General features: G+C 38.1%; 1 protein-coding gene across 4 annotated transcripts in view; it reads left to right on the top strand.

Moving 5' to 3' along the window:
- Positions 1–22,077, top strand: part of LOC143852870 (PH, RCC1 and FYVE domains-containing protein 1-like) — a 66,222-nt gene that overhangs the window by 16,072 nt on the left and 28,073 nt on the right. For all 4 annotated transcript variants that reach the window (XM_077362507.1, XM_077362505.1, XM_077362506.1 and 1 more), the window contains 4 exons: positions 4,054–4,143; positions 10,643–10,723; positions 10,896–11,090; positions 11,180–13,315. In XM_077362507.1, coding sequence (XP_077218622.1) covers positions 4,054–4,143; positions 10,643–10,723; positions 10,896–11,090; positions 11,180–13,315 — 2,502 coding nt within the window. The remainder of the gene's footprint in view (positions 1–4,053; positions 4,144–10,642; positions 10,724–10,895; positions 11,091–11,179; positions 13,316–22,077) is intronic.

The following is a 22,077-nucleotide window of genomic DNA, read 5'->3' as shown; positions in this document are numbered from 1 at the left end:
TTATTGTACTGTTTCTTTTATGTCGTGAGCCTTTTTCCTTGCTCTTACGTTGCTACATTTCCCTCCACAGGATTAGTAGAAGAGGGAGCCTTCGCAAACGAAGACATATAAATAAAGCGGGAATGGGAAATAAATAGAGAGGGTGGAGTGACAGATGGGTCACCTGTCGTATTTAGACTCAGTTTAAGTATTTAATTTCGGACTGTAATAAATTTTATTTGGGATGCTAGGTCCTTAATTTAGAACAGAGTGAGTTTAAAATTTTAAATGGATTTCATTATTGAGAATACTTCCGCTGCTCATAAAGAACATCAGGTGAATTTGTCAAATAGGTGTAACGGCTTGGTTCTGGAAATCGGGTCGTTACACTTTCTAATAAAAAATAAAGTTAAATAAACTCACGTGAAGAAGGTAGAACACCTTGGCTAAATGGCAATATCCAATGGGCAGATTGTAAAAGTGTTACCATGCCCAAAGCCAAGGTGTGATCCCCCTCTTTTATAGACTTGGTTCCCGTTAAATCTCTCCCATTAGAGATTTAAGGTGAAGATAACAAACGAATCCCTCTTATTGTATTTGTTCTTATCTATATAGATGAAGCCTAAGTGGGAGAAGTAAAACAGTTGAGATAAGATCAAAAGGATATTTTCTAATAAAATATTAAAAAGATTTTAATAGGACACATATCCAACAATTTTAACCCTTATTTGGATACCGTGGACCACTTCACAAGGTGAAATCTTTTAAATAAAAAACCTTCGCATTAAATTTTCATTATTTTCAAAATGGTGGTGGTGACTTTCCATAACAATGATGGTATGGGCAAAAACTTCAATGGCCAAATATGAAGACAAGGATAGGAAGGGGCCTTACCTTCCCTGAGATTTGTACCCCGTGCTTCTTGTCTGCTGTTTTTCATTGATCAGCTTTCTCAGCACATAATCTCTTTTGTATTCCAATGCTGATCCACATCCGATGATGTCTTGGGATTCTAAGGCTTCTCTCAGGGGTGGAGGTCACCTCCCTGCTCCTCCTAGAGGTGAAGCACTTGCTGAGCCAGTTGAAGGATGCAGCAGTCCATCCTCCCCAAGGACGCAATACCAAGGTTTGCGATTTGGGAGGATGGCGCAAAGCTATGTGACAAATATCTTTGATATTTTCAAAATATCCAATTTTTATCGCGACATTTTTATAAAATGACAAAATCCTGAAATAATCCCGAGATTTTTAAAATATAGCGATATTTTCATTTTTATCACAAAATATCGCGATAATATCACGATATTATCCTGATATTTTACGATATTTATATTTTAATTTTTTTTCTTAAATTTTATATATTTATATATTTTTAAATAATTTTTATTGTTTTTTCCCGATATAAACCTGAAAAAAAAATAAATGCATCCCAAGATTTTCCCTTGCCGAGAAATTCCCGAGAACGCTATTTGTGACAAGCATCCCATCATCCCTGATGAACCTGCTGCTTTCATGCTTGCTCGTTTGGTTGTGAAATTCTTCCCAACTCAACTGTAATTCAATTATTTAGTTCATAGAATCTCATGTTGTCACTTATCTTTTATTAGCTTAAGTAAATATTCTTATTAGTGGTACCTTCATTTTTTTATAATCTCTCAGTGTAAATTTTGATTGATTGAAGTTGAAATTTTTTAGATTTAGTGATGCCAGCTTCTTCTCGCACCACTATTTTTCATGATCAATCCTCGCTCCCAAATCTTCCATCACTCTATCCTGATATTCCAGCAATCCTTTCTGATATAAGTAACTAGAATTTCGGTTGCATGGCACACCTTTTGTATCAAAAATTTGATGTAGATGATGTACATGTCATGCCAATCATAGGATTACCATTTGTCTTGTACTCCATATTATTACTCGATTTCTGTACCAAACATCCCTGTTTTTGTATCACTCTCTCTCTCTGTGTGTGTATAAAATGTATATAGGGAAATCCACTCGTCCTTGCTTTGGTACTAACTTTATTAAACACTTTTTAATTAACAGTTTTTTGGGGATTGTAACCACGGTTTTAAATTTCCCCGAAATGGCTGAAATGTTTCTATTTCCATCCCCATCGAAACGAAATCTACATGATTTCCTTTCGCTTTATTATTTCACCGAAATTCCCGAAATTCGACCGAAATGATTTGAACGACCAAACAAATCGAAAGATATTATTTGCATTTCATTTTATTTCATTAATGTAGAGAATGATATTTGGTAGGCAACATCATTGAATTGTATAGCAATGTAACAGTATCTTATGCGTGGGATGTCAGATTAGCATGGGACAAATAATACCCTGTAATTGTATGTGGTATTGACACAGAGTTGGGGTCCTTTGAGGGGAGACTGGTCATTGTACTTTCTTTTACTTCATTACATTGTACTTCTTTATTGACTTTACTGTTCTAGACATGCACGGCAACGCATGTCACTAAGTGTTCGACGTGATTAAGCCATTATGGATAGTTTTGTTGCTTATGTGATGGTTTCTATGTATGTGTTTGTGCTTATTCTAGCATTTCCCAAAGTTTCATCTTAAATTTTCGTCATTTGCATATGTTTTTCTAAAGATTAAAAAATTTCATCATTTGCATGTTTCCATTCGTTTCCGTGATTTCCACTGAAACTGAAATGTTTCCGTTTCTTTGACGACCTAAACCGAAATCAAAATTTAAAACCTCGATTGTAACAAGATGTAACAACAAAATAGAAAGTGTTAATTAAGAGTGGAGTGCCATTGCCAAAACAAGGGATTGCGGGTATCATTTCCCATGTATGTATGTATGATGCTGACTAATGGAGAGAAGTGGGATCTGGAATGCAATTGACCATATATGTAAGTATTCTCAATCCAAATGCTTGGCAACAACTAAAATGAGGCTAACACAAATCGAAAGATGAAAACGCAAGGAGTTAATTCCCTAGGGTCGTGGTTTAAAATTTTGGCCGAAATTTGTCGTTTGACCGAAATGTGTCGGTTTCAGTTGAATCCGAAACGAAATTTACATTGAATTGTACAATACTTTGCCGAAATTTCGTTTTCACGAGAGCTACAACCTATTTACCAGATTTCCACAGAAATATACAAATTTCCACTGAATTTTAAGAGCAACCGAAATATTTCTACCGAATTTTACAAGATTTTGCCAAAAATTTCCACCGAAACCGAAACATTTTGATTTCCATGAAGGCCAAATCTGAAACTGAAAGTGGAATTTAAAACATTGCCTAGGGTTTGTAAAACCCTAGAACATGAATAGACATGAAGGATGGCAAGTTGTGCCTTCCAAAAAGCAAGTCATGAAATTTCTATCTTCCAAACTCTATCACAAAACCCATTTATAATGATGTAAGTGCTAGTACTCAAAACAAAGCTTGTGGCCCCATAAATCATAGCTTTAACTTACGCACTCAAGGGATTGAATACAAGAAACTAAGCTAAACTTTAAACATGGTGTTACATATTAAGTTTGATCTATTTCTGGACACCTTCCAGACTCTTCTGGGTATCCCTGAAACTATTGGCCAAATGATTTCTGGCATTTCTATCGATTCGTATACATGTCATCTTTTAATACCATTGCATCATATTTGTGGGAATCTATCCACTATATTATTTTCCACTTTCCCACACTACTTGTGTGTGTGTGTGGAAAGCAACACGTTGCAGGGAACCAATTTTTTGTCTAGTTTTCTCGAACACCTTGCTTTGCATGTGCTAAATAGGTAGGGAAATGGAAAATGTTATGGTGGCTCCATCTCTATGTCTGTCTCTGTCCCTATAAATATCTCTCTGGCTGTAGCCATGTACTGCAATAATTTCAATATACCCGGGGATCTGTTCACCCTGACTCTGCATCTAAATGTAGTTGCTTTATTCAGCCTCTTGTTTAATAGATCTTTCTGTGCAGTGACTCTTCTCTTTTTTTTTCTTTTTTTTTTTTCTGATTTTACAGATTATTGAGTGGTATTATATCTTCCCTTCTATTGGTATATTTTCTAAAGCGTATCTCTGAAATGTTTCAGGATGAATCTGTTTTGATATGGTTCTCAGGGAAAGAGGAAAAACACCTTAAACTAAGCCACGTGTCCCGAATTTTACCTGGACAGCGTACTGTAAGGCTTCTATCTACTGAGTTATCTTACACAAATCTTGCACATCTAATCTTGTATTGAAGAAAATTAGGAGAATTAAAATCATGGCTTATTGTCAATGAAAGGAAAGCTAAATTTATTAATAACATCCATTCTGGTTGTACGCACTCATGACTTGCCATGTGTATAATTTTTTAGTTTTTTAAATTCCTCAGATGTAAAATGTTGGATCTCTTCTGTTGACATTATTTCATTGTGTGCAAGTGGTTTAGTTCTGCCATCACATCAAAGTAGTTGTTGTAGTTATTTGGGGTCTTTCATTACATCTACACATGTTTAGCACATTGGACGTGTAAGCCTTTCCTGGCATTACACTGCTTTTGTCACCGGCTTGTATTTAGCAACATCTCTTTTAGCAATTACATTAATCCTATTAACTTTCATCTGGATTGGCGTTCTTCACTGGTGTAGCTGATGAAAATAGGTCTATAGCATCTGAACGCATCATAGGATTGTAGCTTCTTTATTTCAGTGGGAGAATAATCACTTTAGAATTATTCAACTACAAGTAGAGGAAAACAAAACTGCATCAATATTTTTTAGTGCTCAAATATAAGTGCCAAGTGAAGCTATAGTGATATTTCTTTAGTGCACCCCTACATCAATCCAATTTTCATCTAAAACAACCGGGAAAGATCTGATGCCAAATTTATGCAATGAATGACAACCAAACGAGCAATTCCAAGCTATTTGACACTAAGAAAAAAATAAAAACATGCAATGGAAAATAGTGAAGATAAAAAATCACTCTAATACATAATTCTGAGCACAATAACAATTATTTTCATGAATTGCAGAATTCTACTACAACATATATAACTCTTTATGGAGTCAAAAAGTACACCCACAATCTTCTAAAAAAACAAAAAATAAAATGGAAAAGGAAAACTCCATCAAAAACTATTTTGGAAGACACAAAAACCCTAGATAAATTTCTCCAATGTTCCAGCCCCAAGTCTCTTCGAAATTCTATGATTGTTCTTGGTTAAATCCACCCCAAATCTGATGTGATGCCGCCATCTTAGCCATTAGATATAGTATTTTTTTATTGGAATCTGTAGGATTTACTTTGATTTAGAGATATTTATTTAGCCTAGATGTAGGGGGTGTCCGTCCACATAAACCACATATCACATCTCTTTTCCCATATCCCACTTTTCCATTTAAAAAAGCCATCTTTTATAACCTAACCCATATCGCCACTTACCTTATTTCGTATTGGCTAAAACCCCTTATCCCCTACGTAAACTTAACCTTCTATCCTATTTCCATCTATAAGGCCCACTGTCCACTGCTTAAACATTCCCCTTATGAATACCTATTCGCCCACCTAAACCTGTTTTGTGAATTCAAAAAAGGGCATCCCCTCCTGCGTCAAGGTACGTTCCCCCCTCTCTCTGTTCCTCATCTTCTTCTCTCCCATCTCCCTCTTAGCTTCCACTACTACCTACAGTGGATGGTCAGGGCATGAAGCCCAGCACACCCCCCCCCCCCCCCCCCCCAGGTACTGATTTCATTTCCTCTTTACTTTCTATAACATATAACTCCCACAATCTCATGCTTTGAACCTTTTCCTTTGTTTTCTACACAACCATTCTTCCATCAGTTTTTACACCATGATTTAACCCAATGAGCCCCAACCTTGTCACCTATACACCATAATACCTGTATACTTTCATCAACCCCTTATTTCCTTACCCTTTTAGCATTGTTTGGGCCTTAGGCATTTTATTTTAGAGTTGATTTTCTAGGGCAAATTTTACTGAGATCTGATTTTTATTCATTATATAGCGGTTTTCTATTTTGAGAATTATTGTGTGGAATTAGTTATGTATTTTATTTTAGGGCTGATTTTCTAGGACAACTTTGACTGAGATCTGATTTTTATTCATTATATCGCTGTTTTCTCTTTTGGGAATTATTGTGTGGAATGATTTGGATAAATTTAATTTCTTTGATGGTTGAACTCCTAAGATTAGCATTTCCTTGAAAATCATTTTCATATATGATTTATTTATGATTTGTTTATGCTGATTTGGGAATGCATGTTGCTGTCTTGTTGAGTTAGAACCTATATATTACTCCCAAATTACAAGAAAGTCATCCTCAAACATATACATTTGCACCAAAATCTCTCTAAAATTCAATGATTTTGCTGGGTTAAATCATTCTCACATATAAAGAGATCAACAAGAAACCCAAACAGAATCTCCTAATTCAGAGTTGAAAGGAATCCAAAATTCCAATTTGGAATTAGTGACAGAATGAGTCACAACAAATCAACTTCAAAAAATTCTACAGGATTCACCCAAATTCCGAATATGGGTTTTATAGTTTGTATGCTTCAATGAATATTGCTTCCAAATTACAAGAGTCATCCGCGAACCTATAACTTTGCACCAAAATCTCTCCAAAATCAAAATTCAATGAATTTTCTAGGTTAAATTAGTGATGGAATGAGTCGCGACAAATCAACTCCAAAAAATTTGGGGGGGGGAGGTCACATAACTTCCAGATGAAGCACGTTTATACATTTTCTAACTTTAAATACTCAAGGAAGCATGTATGTAGTTGTTCGTTTGATTTTTCATTCAACTTTTCAAACAATCCGTAAAAAAAATACCGCTTTCGTATGGTTAAAAAAGTCAGTAAAAAAAAACTGTTTCAGATCCTTTATTACTGATAGGAATGGAACAAGCCACTTTCATTTTCTAGCTACCAAAACACGATTGGAATGGGGTTGATTTCCCTTCGAAAAATAATGGCTATCCTTGGATCTGATAAAAAAAAGTATAGATATAGCCTCTAAATTTTCAGAAAACTGAAAATTAAATAACTCCACATATGCCCTTTGTAATCAGTCTAAAAAATCAATGAAAAAAAATCATAAATACCTCAAGGATGGTATTCATCAGTCCATTGATTTGTCTTTCAGGCCTAAGGAATGAGGAGCTGTATGGCTAATAATGTTAGCCTGTGGCTTAAAGAGGGATGCTTATTCTTTTCATCCACGTTTCAATAAAATCCTTCGCTTCTTCAGAACTTCATTATATTGGAGATAGCTCGGACCTGCTTCGATATCATTGCTCTGATACATTTAGTGAGAAGTAACGGAATAAAGAAGGAAAGAGAAGAAGAGAAAGAGTAAAAAATAGAGAAGTGAGGAGAAGAAGATAAATCGTAGAAACCAGGTTATCACCTATCATGGGGCATTCTGATTTTATTGTCTTCTATTAGAAAGTGACGGGAATACCGTCTTAAGTGACATAGTAATAACTGAAATAAAAATATATTTTAACAACGTGAATATGAGTATATGACATGATACAAACTTTATATTGGCCGTATATCAGTTGTATTGGTTGATATACCTAGTGTATTGACCTATATGAGGCTGATACAAGAGTGATTTTTTGTGAACCTAGATACATTTGCAGGAAATAATAAAAAATAATATGAATTCTAGACATAAAATGTGATTCATTTTTCACTTCTGTCAAGCATAAATCATCATTCAACTTAGAATAGAAGATATAAAACTTACGAAACTAAAAAGATAATACACTTAACAATTCAGATGGTTTCATTTCATGATGTGTTCAGAGTCAAGTGATGTTTGAGGTAGATCTTGACAAGATCAACCTTTTAAATTTCAATTTCAGTTTCAATTTCGGTCGGCATGGATACTGAAACATTTCGGTGGAAATCTTGTATAATCACGGAAACGTATGGAAACATATGCAAATGATGAAATTTTAAGATGAAAACTTTGGGAAATGCTAGAATAAGCACGGTTGAATACATACTTAGAAACCATCACTTAAGCAAGAAAGTCATCCATAATGGTATAATCACATCGAGCACCTAGTGACATGCGTTGTCAGACATGTCTGGAATAATAAAGTCAATAAAGTATAATGTAATGAAGTATAAGAAAGCACAATGACCTGTATCCCCTCCAAGGACCCTAACTCTGTGTCAATACCACAGAGTTAAGAGCTATCATTGGTCCTCTGTCGATTTGACATCCCATCCATAAGATACGGTTACTTTGCCGTGTAGTTTAATAATGCTGCCTACCAAGTATCATTCTTTGCATTAATGAAATAAAATGCAAATTAAAATGGCTTACCAAAAAAAAAAAAGAACACTACCACTTTCTGTGCTTCGTCAGAGGCTCATCATTTGTATGATGCTTACATGGAGTGGTTAGTGACTTTACGAAAGGATTGGAAGCGCTCAGGAATTCTAAACACTATCAATGATTCAGATCTGTTAAGAACACCCCAAAAACCAGTACTCCTAATTCTCGAAGAGAAATGATATCAGCGCAACCATGCTTTAATAATTGCACAAATGCAGTTGTCTTTTCCTCATTAATTGTTTGTAAGGGCTTTTTGGGAACTATAATAACCCTTTACAGCTCTTTAAATAATAAAAGACAATATGGGTCAGTGCAATTATCAAAACATAGTCGTGCTGATATCATTTGCCTGCTCGAAAATAAAATAACAGCTCTTTAAATAATAAAAGACAATATGGGTCAGTGCAATTATCAAAACATAGTTGTGCTGATATCATTTGCCTTCTCGAAAATAAAATAATAGGCAAAGTGAGCAGACGACATTCTCTCTAAAACTAACCAAAGGATTGAAATCAAGATTAAGCACTCAAAGATTGAAGGAAAACTTTAGGAAACAGTCCCAGTGAATTGAGGAATAAAACTGGAATTCAAGAAAGGATGCAAGGAGTGAAAACAAGAAGAAGATGGCTAAAATTTAAAGATAAATATATAAATATCTTTGGATAGAAGGAAGGGAAGGAGGATAGATCACCAAGGCATCACCGGTCTGCCCAGGGCATCGCACCACTAGAGCTGTCAATGCGTCACACCGAGACATTGAATGGTATACCATCCATGGCTGCACAAGTAGGCATAACATTTTTTTTCTCGTTCATCATCTTAAAGGCAGTCGCAATAGGCCTACAATATATGGATTCATTGTCGACTTGAGTTGGGATTATCCCCCTTAAATTTGAAACCCAAAAATAAATCTTCTTAAAAAAACGCTGAGTGGCCTTTACCGAAATAAAAACTAAACATGATGCATGGGTTCAACTGAGTTGGGAGTCTCCCCCTTAAATTTGAAAACCAAAAATAAATCTTCTTAATAATAACGCTGAGAGGCCTTTTCCGAAATAAAAACTAAACATGATGCATGGGTTCAACTCATGTGGGCCCTAGGGGTTACAAAAACCCAAAGAAGTGGAGCTTTTACCCTTTCACCTGTCTCGCCAAGTCAAACTGGTCAAAAGACAGCTTTCCCCTCTCCTCTATTGCGGCTTCAATTCGTGGCCTAGTATTGCGTAGGTGCTACACGTGGGCCCCACTTTAGCCCATGTTGACACACCATCACTTGAATCTTCTTCTCCTCGCTTGTGTGGTCTCCATCGTTAGTAGTGCATAAATTAGAGAATATATGTGGGGTGCTAACATATAATCTTCTTATTTTTGTCATGACAATGTCACATCTCTAGAAAAAGATGAGGAAAAATGCTCCTTACATACCATTCGAAAAAAAATGCTCCTTAAGTTTACATAAGGGGTCCACGGCCACCAACTTCTTGTAGCCCCAAGAAAATATGTTGCAAATTTTGAGGCTGGAGCCTCAAAATGCAAAAAAGCTATTTACCTGTTTATTAGGCTTTAAATGCCCTCCAAAACAAGCTCCTAATTCTTCCAAAACTCACAACAAATCTTCTAATATCAAGGTCTACTAGGATCTGGTCTTCCTGAACCACAGGTCCTGACATGTTTGTAGAGTTGGTGGCATCATCCGTATGGTTGAGGATGCCCTCCATTAAACTTTCATGTCTTTTGATGAAGTTAATCTTTCCTTTGAGAGTAATCTACACCCTTAAGCATTGATTACAATGAAATAAGTCTTGTAGTTGAATCTAAACCTGAGCTTCATGGCTTTTAGACCATGATAACTTCCCTCATCTGGTTACATAATAGTTCATCCTTTATATTGATAGAGTTTTGACTTGCAAAATTGAGTTGTAGGTGGCCATTTTGACGCAGTTGATGAATTTTTTCACTGTTGCCTCCTCACCCATTTAAAATGGGTTCTGGCAGTAGATTATTCTCTCAAGGTTTTTAGTTGGGTGCTTGTCTGAATGTTAAGGACTAATGCTAAGCACTTATGGGATTTGTGATACAATAACTTGCCCATGAGCATTGTAATTATGTTATGTGGATTTAATATATCAGCTCCCCTTATAAAATTGTTCAGGATGTTTACTACCATCCTGTTATGTCACATTAGTAGATCATTATTGAAATGAATTTCTTTCTCTTTTCTGTCTCTGAACAGGCCTCCTATTAAAGATTCCAGGTTACCTTCCTCTATTTTTAGACTTGACATATTGCCCATTGTGTTGCGTTTCTTTCACGCAGGCAATTTTTCAGAGGTATCCACGACCAGAGAAGGAATACCAGTCATTCTCTCTTATATACAATGATAGGTCATTGGATCTGGTAAGCATTTCTTTATAACGTCAGTTATTTTCTGTGAATTTGTTTATAGATTTTTTTTTCTTGAGGTGTAATTCTTCCAACCAATAGACCTTTTTCTCTTTTAATAGTTTCTAGATTTCTTGAAGGTTGAAGATCTTTCATTATCTGGTGGTCTCACTATCTCCCTGACCAGATTTGCAAGGATAAAGATGAAGCTGAAGTCTGGTTCATCGGTCTAAAAGCATTGATTTCACGTGTTCATCACCGAAAATGGAGAACGGAATCAAGAAGTGATGGGATTTCATCAGAAGCAAACAGTCCTAGAACATACACCCGGAGAAGTTCGCCTTTGAGTTCTCCATTCGGTAGCATTGATAGCCTGCAGAAGGTTTCATTAATTCCCTCTCTCTGTCTCTCTCTTCGCTATTCTTGCAATGAATAATATCAAGGAACATAAAATTCTTTATATTTATTCAGGATGGGGGAGATTCCCTACGTGGGCAGAGTCCATATGAAAGCCCACCTAAGAATGGTCTGGATAAAGCATTTTCTGATGTGGTTTTATATGCCGTACCTCCCAAAGGTTTCTTTCCGCCAGATTCTGCTGGTTGCTCAGTCCATTCTTTGTCATCGGGAGGCTCAGACAGCGTAAATGGGCACACGAAGGGCATGATGATGGATGCTTTTAGGGTAAGTCTATCTAGTGCCGTAAGCTCATCAAGTCAAGGCTCTGGTCAAGATGATGGTGATGCTTTGGGGGATGTTTTTATTTGGGGGGAAGGCACTGGAGATGCATTTCTTGGTGGTGGCACTAATAGACTTGGAGGTTCATCTGGTGTTAAACTGGACTCACTTGTACCTAAAGCCCTGGAGTCCGCTGTAGTACTTGATGTTCACAATGTAGCTTGTGGTTCAAGGCATGCCGCTTTAGTCACCAAGCAAGGAGAGATCTTCTCTTGGGGGGAGGAGGCAGGAGGCAGGCTCGGACATGGAGTAGATTCCGATGTGTCCCACCCCAAGCTCATTGATGCCCTATGCAATACAAACATTGAACTTGTCGCATGCGGGGAGCATCATACATGTGCTGTAACATTGTCTGGAGATCTCTACACATGGGGTGACGGTACCTACAATTTTGGGCTGCTTGGACATGGAAATGAAGTGAGTCACTGGGTCCCAAAAAGGGTAAATGGGCCTTTGGAGGGTATACATGTGTCATCCATTTCCTGCGGACCTTGGCATACAGCTGTTGTTACCTCTGCCGGGCAATTATTTACTTTTGGTGATGGGACTTTTGGTGTTTTAGGTCACGGAGATCGCAGTAGTGTGTCGATACCAAGGGAAGTGGAGTCTCTCAGGGGACTCCGCACTGTGAGAGCAGCTTGTGGTGTTTGGCACACAGCGGCAGTTGTAGAAGTAATGGTCGGAACTTCGGGATCCAGTAACTGTTCTTCGGGGAAGCTTTTTACGTGGGGAGATGGTGATAAAGGTCGACTCGGCCATGGTGATAAGGAACCAAAACTAGTGCCTACTTGTGTAGCGGCACTGGTGGAGCCCAACTTTTGTCAAGTTGCATGTGGTCACAGCCTCACAGCTGCACTCACAACATCAGGCCATGTCTACACAATGGGCAGTGCCGTGTATGGTCAGTTGGGAAATCCTCAAGCCGATGGGAAGCTCCCCGTTCGTGTTGAAGGCAAGCTCTCGAAGAATTTTGTGGAAGAGATAGCCTGTGGTGCTTATCATGTGGCAGTTTTAACTTCGAGAACTGAAGTTTACACTTGGGGGAAGGGAGCAAATGGTCGATTAGGTCATGGGGATGTTGATGATAAAAGTTCCCCAACACTTGTTGAAGCTTTGAAAGACAAACAAGTCAAAAGTATTGCTTGTGGTACTAATTTTACTACAGCTATCTGTCTCCATAAGTGGGTGTCTGGAGTCGATCAATCCATGTGTTCTGGCTGTCGCCTTCCATTTAACTTCAAAAGAAAACGCCATAATTGCTATAATTGTGGCCTTGTTTACTGTCATTCGTGTAGCAGTAAAAAGTCTCTTAAAGCTTCTATGGCACCAAACCCCAACAAACCTTTTCGTGTTTGTGACAACTGCTTTAGTAAACTAAAGAAAGCCATAGAGACTGATTCAACATCTCAGTTTTCCGTGAATAGAAGAGGAAGCATGGGGCAAGGTTTTAGTGAGTTGGTTGAGGAGGAAAAGTTGGATTCTAGATCCCATGTGCAACTCTCTAGATTTTCTTCAATGGAATCCTTCAAGCAGGTTGAAGGCAAATCATCCAAGAGAAATAAGAAATTAGAATTTAACAGCAGTCGTGTTTCGCCTATCCCTAATGTAAGCTCCCAATGGGGTGCCCTTAACATTTCAAAATCTTTCAATCCAGTGTTTGGATCATCAAAAAAGTTTTTCTCGGCTTCTGTTCCTGGGTCCAGAATTGTTTCTCGAGCAACATCACCCATATCAAGACGTCCAAGCCCACCTCGTTCTACAACACCAACACCTACCTTGGGTGGACTAACTTCTCCTAAAATTGTCATAGATGATGCTAAAAGGACAAATGATAGTCTGAGCCAAGAGGTTCTTCATTTAAGGGCACAGGTATGCTATTATTGTGTTCATTTTGTTTGATAATTTGTTTCTGTTCTTGGCATTTCTGAGCCTATGATTATCAACATTTCATGCAGTCATCAACGAAAATATAATTTTTGGGTTGTTTTTTATTTTATATCTTATTAAGTGTTTGAACATGTACGATCACAAAACAGTGATGAAAAACTTCTAACGGTAAAATCCTGCCTAGGCTTTCAACGAATCAACATCTCTATTAGAAGGGCTGTCCAGGAAAATGGTATTTTCTTGAAGGCGAGGGTGATTTAGACACTATTTGAACTCTATGGATTCATCTTGGAAGCCACCCATTGTATGTCCGGTGAACAGGATCTTGCTTTGTGAAACTTGGATTGAGTCTGAACTTTCCACACTTGTCTCTAGCATGCATTCAGTAGCTATTAAGAACAATTCCTCTAGGCTAGTGCTGTACAATTGCCTAATTAAGTAATTATTACCCTTTTGACTTGGAAATGAAATGCTCTGATTTGATATTCTTGGATGCCAACATATAAATACCAATTAGATGAGTTAGTTCATTCTTCTTGATTTTAGTTGTACCTACTATATTGTTCAGTTTTGCTGATTAATGCATATATTGAGATTTTCCTCTTTATTTTTTGCGATACTATCATTTTTTTTTTGGTGATCCAATGAATAAACTCATCGGCCACTCAACCTGAATGGGTGAAGTAAATGTATCTGTCTAGTCCATCAATCTAACTACTATATATAAAGGCAGAATCGTGGGTTAAGTTCTTCCACCCTTTGCTGTTATTTCCGCTTGTGTCCCACTGCCATAATTCCACTTGTATCCCACATGTAAGGGCATTTGTGTCATTTGCCTTTATTTCCGCTTTTGTCCCACCTTTTGATCCACCCGTCAGCATTACCTTTTACCATTAACACTTTTGCTGATATCTAACATCTGCCTCTATGAGAAATTATTTGAGGGTAAAATCGTAATCTACATACGAAAAGTACCGACACAGGGTACCTGTCTATGACAATTACGGCAAAAAACTACCAAGAAGAGGTAAAGACATATGACAATGCCGAAAGAACTACATGATATTACTCATGTAGGACACTTGCAAAATATTGATGGATACCGGGCACCTAAAGAGGAACAACCGAACAATAATTATGGAAACCCCTATCTATTGGAGGGCTAGGATCAGCCTATATCGATTGGAGGGTTAGGATCAACCTATGGAAATGGTTTTACGGGCACAACCGATTGATGTTGTGTTCCATCACTTGGACGGTTTAGATCAACCTATAACCCTCTATAGATTGGAGGGTTCGGATCAACCTATGAAAATTATTTTTGGGGCACAACCTATGTAGGAAGTGGCCCATCCAAAAGAAATTTCTTTTCTTTTTGTCTGGGATTTACACGTCAGCATTACTCCTTTACCATTAACCTCTTTGCTGATATCTAACATCTATCTCTATGAGAAATTATTTCAGGGTAAAATCGTAATCTACATATATAAGTACCAACACAGGGTACGGGCCATACCGTACATTTTAATAGAGTGAGGAGTGCGATCATCAAAATACGGTGAGTAGTGCCATTATAAAATATGGTAGTGAGAACATTAGCACTATATATAATTTCAAACCGTCGTTGTTACTTGGATGTTCCCACGCAGGTCGAGTTCAACCCGAACCCGACGGGTTCAACCCGAATTTGGGTTGGGTCGGGTTAGGCTTTTTCACAAATCGGGCTGGGTTGGGTTGTGAAAAATCAACCCCAATTGGAAATCGGGTTGGGTCGGGTTGGGCTGTTGGGCAACCCGACCCGACCCGACCCGAAACCTGAATTTGGGTTCCATCTGAAGAAGTTCTGTATATGTGTGTTTTTCTTTTTCAACATTGAAATAGTCTCCACAGTCCACAATGGACGGTTTGGATAATCCTATGGTGCGGACCATACCGTACTTGAATAAAGTGAGGAGTGTGATCATCAAAATATAGTAGTGCGGATAATATTTCCCTTTGTTAATTGTTAGTCCCTGTTTGGTTTGGATTTTGAGAACCGATTGTGAGTTAAAAACTGATTATTGGTGACTCACTATTGGTTCTCAAAATCCAAAACAACCCGGCTTGAGTTGAGGTGGTCAACAATTGGTACCATATCAAATCGGGTCAGCCCGACCCAACCCAACCCGAATTGGGTCGGGTTGACACCCAAGTTGCACCCCTAACGATGACGAAAAAACTACTTTTCCATATTCACTATGTGCGGGTCAAATTACAGAAATGTTGATATTATGAATGCAGGACACCTGTAAAAATATTGACGAATTTTGGACACCTTAATAGGAACAACAATCATAGAAACCTCTATAGATTGGAGGGCTACGATCAGCCTATGGAAATGATTTTATGGGCACAACCTATTGATGTTGTGTTCCATCACATGGACCGTTTAGATCAACCTACGATGTGGTCTGTACAATTTTAAATGGATAGCACGTGCATCGCACGTCCATTTTTACTAGTATAATATTAAGCAGAAACACCAAAATGGCTAGCTGGGTAGTGGGTTCTATTCATAAGCATGGGTCTATACTTTTGATGTCTCTATGGTCTCCTTTCATGAATGCCTCTTATCATTTTGAATTCATAGGAAATGCTTCATGCTTTTGCCTTCTTAGATTCTTGAAGCAGAGGATCTATGATATCCAGATATTGCTTATCCCTATGTTACTAGTAGATTTAGTTTAAAAGTCTTAACAGTCATATTCATCCCATATCTCTGTGATATCATGGACTTGGGATGCTTCATTCCTTTAGGAAACTAAGCCTGGATTTCAAAATCATTAGTTCTATTATAATTTAGAGAATGACGTGGAACGCAATATGTTTGAATTGAGCCGCAAGAGGAATATTTGATGTTCGTGACCCATTCTGATTCTTATATGCATGGAGCACACTTCATCTTGTGCCTGTCAAGATTGACTTGTTCGTTTATGAATGGGGCTTACTATTTACTATTTATTTTTGTTTGTTAAGAGACACCGTGTGTGAATTGAGATGTGTAACGACCACTTTTCTTTACGTGTTAAAAACCACGTAAGCTTTTTTTATAATGGCACCCTTTTTAGAAACCTTAAACCATATTGATAATGACACTCCTTTCTTTAAGTTAAAATCAAAATGACTCTTTCAAATAGGTATATGAGTTAGATTAGGAAACCCCTAATAAAAAAATAACCATGATTTTGGGGCTTTTTATAAAAAAAACCAAAATCATGGGTCCATTCCCACTTAACGCATGAAATAGAGAGTGCGATAGAGATTGAGAGTTAGAGAGAGAAAGAGATCGAGAGTTAGAGAGAGAATTCGAGAATTTTAGAGAGAGAGAGAGGAATCGAGAGAGTCCGAAAGAGAGAGAGAGAGAGGGAGTTATCAAAAAAGGAAAAAAAGAAATAAAAAAAGAGAGATATCGTGAGAGTGAGAGAGAGAGTTGTCGAGAGGCTAGTAGAGAATTGTCGAGAGCAAGAGAGAGACAGAGAGATCAAGAGATAGAGGGAAGAGAGACAGAGAGATCGAGAGATATAGGGAAGAAGAAGAAGAGAAGGAAGAAGGGAAGTAGTCTCACCGATTTCGACCTTCCATTCGCAAGTAATGGCCCAAAACTTATTTCTTCTTTACAATCTTTTCAAACGCTAATTTCATTCACAAGGATTTCAACATCCACTTCACAAGATCATCTAAACCCATGCTGATTCAATCTTATAGAGAAATTAAACCCTAAACTATATTTTACAAAACCCCAATACCCCCAATCTATTTGATTAAAATTTCAGCCATGGAATCCCCAATTCTCAATCTTCTAGCATGTGCACAAAAGAATGCCCGGATTCAAACTTTCACTTCCGGATCCATTGAATTCACACTCGACCCATCTTGTTTTCAAATACTTCCATGCCCAAACTCTCTTTGAGAGAACCTGCAAAGAAGAGAAGAAGAGATTAAATGAGTATAAAGATAGAAACAGAAGTTATAAGGGAAATACTATATTCGACCCTCTTATTTCCCTTGGGTCACCCCTCCTAGTGTATTTATGGCTACTCATTTGACTATGACAAGAGGTGGCTTGGGTAGGAATGAAGGGGGCTTGAACTATTATTGGGTTATTGCTATGGACCATCACAGATGGAGAATTGAAGGACGACCAATTCATGTTTATGCAGCCACCTCGGGTGAAATAAGTGGATAAGACAAAATATGATATGAAGTGAGCCTATGTGGTTGCGGTCACATGCAATCGTCGACCTGCAAATGACGTACTAGCGTTGTTCCCTAGCAAATCTTGAATATATATATATATATATATATATATATATATATATATATATATATATATATGAGGAAAGTGTTTCTACTCGGTCCCCTAGATAAGCTTATCTACTCCTCCCTTTAAAAAAATACAGTGGGCCCACGCTGTTTGGATGATCCAAAGCATTCATTTGATAGGTCTTAACATAGATAGGGTGTGCCAAAAAAATCAGCACCAAAGGGTCATCCTAGCCCTTCGTTTTGTAGTGCCTTGTGGTGCCCAGAATGGACACATATAAACGTCCACGTTTATATGCGTCCATTTTGGACACGGTGTGCCCAACAAAACGAAGGGCTAGGATGACCCTTTGGTGCTGATTTTTTGGGCACACCCTATCTATGTTAAGACCTATCAAATGAATGCTTTGGATCATCCAAACAGCGTGGGCCCACTGTATTTTTTTAAAGGGAGGAGTAGATAAGCTTATCTAGGGGACCGAGTAGAAACACTTTCCTCTATATATATATATATATATATATATATATATAGAGAGAGAGAGAGAGAGAGAGAGAGAGAGAGATAATAAAACCATAAAACAAATTGGGACTATTTATATTACACTACCCTGTTTTGATAATAATACTAACTCAGCTTGTTTCCTTCTTTTTTATTAAAATGAGCTTGTAAGAGCTTTTTGAGAACGGTAATATTTCCTTTGCCAGCAGCTGAAAAAATAAAAAGAAAACAAAATGAGTTAGTGCAATTATCAAAATATGCTTGTGATATCATCCATAAAGTTTACCAAATTAATCGAAAACTTACCCAATTAACATGTTAACACAACATTATACAAATAACACATGGTTATGATTAATATCCTTTCCTCCAACAACTAAAACGCACCTAAACTTTTTAAAGCCCGAAAATCTCCATCGCCATGATAAGACGGAATTTAACAAATTAACTTAATGACGACACAAGGCTATTTGAAAGAAATTTTTGACACTATTGATATGTAATTTGTACAGGGTGTTTTCCTGATTCAGTCATAGAGACTTTCTCGTCTTGTCCTTCCAGTCACAAAGGGACTTAAGGCAAGTGATAGTTGGATCATTCTATAAAATCATTTTAGTGGGTTGATATTATAATTCAGTAACATTCATTTGTTCGTTGTACATGTTTAGTTGGTTCATTCTATAAAAGCATTTTAGGGGGTTGATATTATAATTCAGTAACATGCATTCGTTCGTTGTACATGTTTAGTTTCCAAAAGTAAAGTTTGAGACCGATGTGTGATGATTCTTTATCATATGTATATATATCTGTGTCTTACAGTATTACTTCGTAATTCTAATGCATATATATATATATATATCTATAAATAGTATATATATATATATATATATATATATATATATATATTGTAAACTTTCCACATGCGACAATGTGTGATGCATCACCGTGAAGAGAAACTGAGGAAAGGGGAGAGAAATAGATGAAAGGGGAGAGAAATGGAAGAATAGGGGAAGAAGAGATGAAAATAACCTGAAGAAGAGACAAATTTAGGGAGAAGTAGAAGGAGAAGAGAAGAATAGATGAATTTAGGGAGAGGAGAATAAATCAGAAGAGGGAAGAAGAAAACCAGAATTAGAGGGAGAAGAATCTTTATTCAATATCAATTAAATTTACAAAATAAGTTGTAAAGAGGCCTATATATAGGCAAATAAGCAACCTAAGAAATAGAAACCTTCTAAAATAAGAGTTCCCTAAATGACTAAAATTCTTAATTCTAAATAACATGGATAAAATCTTAGAAACTAATAACATGGAAATAAAAATACTAGAAACTAAATAATACGAAAATAAATCCTAATATCTGCATCCTGCTCCCCCGCTTGAAAAAGAACTCGCCCTCGAGTTTTAGTCCATCTGGGTCAAAGATGTAAACAATCCACTGAAGTAGTAGAACGCGTAATCCGGCGGAAGCAATGATGTTTAACGCTCGAGACAATCGGGAGAAGCATCTGCAAGGTCGGCGGAAGAAGAGGGAAGAAAGTGCCCATGTAGACTCATGCGAACAAAATCTGCGCTGGAGAAGTAAACAAGCTGGGAAGATCGCAACGTACTCCTCCGGGATCGGCAAAACAGCAATGGGCCGTATCAATCCACGATCAGCATCAAGATGGTCATCTTGTGCACTGAAATCGGCGGGCGCGACCTCCATAATCATCTTGATCGGGGCATCTACTGGGGAAGCAATGCTATCAGCGTGCACATGTAATGATGTGGAATCGGCATCCTCAATGATTAGCTCGTGCTGTGCATGCTCTGGTAATGCCTCAACGATCTGGTCACTCGGCTCGGACTCAGGTAATGGATCAGCCTCACGTGGATCTGCCACAATATCTGCCTCAGAAGAATGAAGCTGGCTCGCTGGATGCTCGGCAATTGGTGCGGCAGAAATCCCGGAATCGTTGTGCTCAATGATGTCGACCTCAGAAATCAACGAAGTCTTTGGCTCTGAATCGATGTTCGTTATGAGTTTACATACCACTATCAAAATCGACAGAGATTCAACATGAGCGAGCAGCGTATGACCAAAGATTGATGCGTGAAGAAGCCGCTTGACGAGAAGAAGCAGCTCGATGTGAACGACAAGCCGCAGCACGTCGTGTACAAGATGCTGAAATTGTAGCCGAAAACCGATATTCGATGATCTCATCAATACTAGCATCGGGCTCCGTAAGAATATCAGCAACGTTAGGTGTGACGAATGAAGTAGTGAAGCGACTGCAAATATGACTCGCGCATGCGACGCTTGAAATATCGGTTTTCGGCTACAATTTCAGCGTCTCGTGCACGACGTGCTGCGGCTTGTCGTTAACGTCGAGCTGCTTCTTCTCGTCGAGCGGCTTCTTCACGCATCAATCTTTGGTCATACACTGCTCGCTCATGTTTCAATCTCTGTCGATTTTGATAGTGGTATGTAAACTCATAACGAACATCCTCCCATCGACAAATGGAGGCTTACAAAACTCACGACGCTCGTTAATGAAGAAATTCCATTTCGACTTGGCTTCGCTGCACACAGTATCCGTGACTTTGCGAATTGTTATTTGATGATCATAACCACAGTACTTATGGTATGCATTAAGTGCTTGGATCTAGTTTAAACATGCATCCTCGACATCTTCATAGGCATAGGTGCAGTTATTATAACCATAGAAATATGGAACCTGTGGTGCAGAAGAATATTGAGGATCATATCTATCGCAATATGGAGCAGCTGGCGGAGCCATAGGGATCTGTGGCGAAAACTGAAATCAAATGTCTGATCTGTTTGGCATGTCGAAAGGAACACAACGCCTGTCTCGGGTCTTAAATCGGATGAGTGAAAGGTGTTGATCGGATGATGGCACGTAAGCGACGGCTGAGATTGCTCCTGAAATTGTGCTGAAATTCACTGTCTGCTGCCGAAAATAGGCTGGATGCGCGCTCTAAAAGTTGTCACGAACAACTTTCGTGTTGAGGTCGAGGGCCAATTTTGAGCTGAAATGGCTCAATGGAAGAGAGAGAAAAACCAAAGAGATGAGAGAGAAAGTCTGGAGAGAGGAGAGAGATGGAATTTCTCTTTCTTTCTTTTTTTCTGATTATTTTTCTATTTTATTTGTTTATTTATTTGGAAGAGGGCGTGCCTGAGGTAAAGAGGAAGGGGGGGGGGGGGGGGGTAATTAGTCTTTGCTAAATGGAAAAGGGGAAGTAGGGGTGTCCAAGTAAATAAGGGGGTTGAATATGCTACCAACTTAATATGAAAGGTGTACGCTTACCTTGTCTTTGTCTTTTGTCACTTTATGAAACTTTATGAAACTTGCTGTGCAAGTTACTGACCACAAATTCTAATTTCTAAGCGTAGTTGCTTTCAATACAGCAACAACAATGTGTTCCTTTCGCAGAGGCAACTTTCTTGAGTCTCAAAGCAAAGGAAACTTTGGACTTTCCCTCCTCCCCACGACAGCAAAAATAGGAACTTTGCAACTTGGGTCGGGCTTCTTCTGGTAGGCTTCTTACCGGAAAAATGGCAGAATGAGGACGGCTACTGTTTAATGGAGGCTTCAGAAGCCGATCAATGGTGATGTTGGGACTGGAAGATGGTTTGGATGAGGGTGGGTCTGCTACTAGTTTTGGGGTAAAAATAAGGGTTGAGATTTAAGGGTGAAGGAAGGAGGATTTCAAGTGGCTTCAAGGGTTGAAAAATAGAACAAAAGGGTGGTTTTGGGTGGCTGATATTCAAAGAGGTATATATGGTGGTTGAGTTAGGAAGGTTCGGATGGTCTGTAACCGTGGCGATTGGTGGTGGGTGGAGGTTGTTGAGTGCTCGTATGGTGCTAACCCCTTCTTTTTTTTCTTCTTTTTTTTCAAGATCAATGGTCGTCACCTCGTATCTCGTATCGGCAATTTG

Source organism: Tasmannia lanceolata, unplaced genomic scaffold, assembly GCF_043159265.1.
Source record: "Tasmannia lanceolata isolate RefF3 unplaced genomic scaffold, GAP_Taslan_0.1 ptg000019l, whole genome shotgun sequence".
NCBI lineage: Eukaryota > Viridiplantae > Streptophyta > Magnoliopsida > Canellales > Winteraceae > Tasmannia > Tasmannia lanceolata.
Note: the sequence above shows the minus strand (reverse complement) of the source record. Positions and strands in the feature narration are given on the sequence as shown.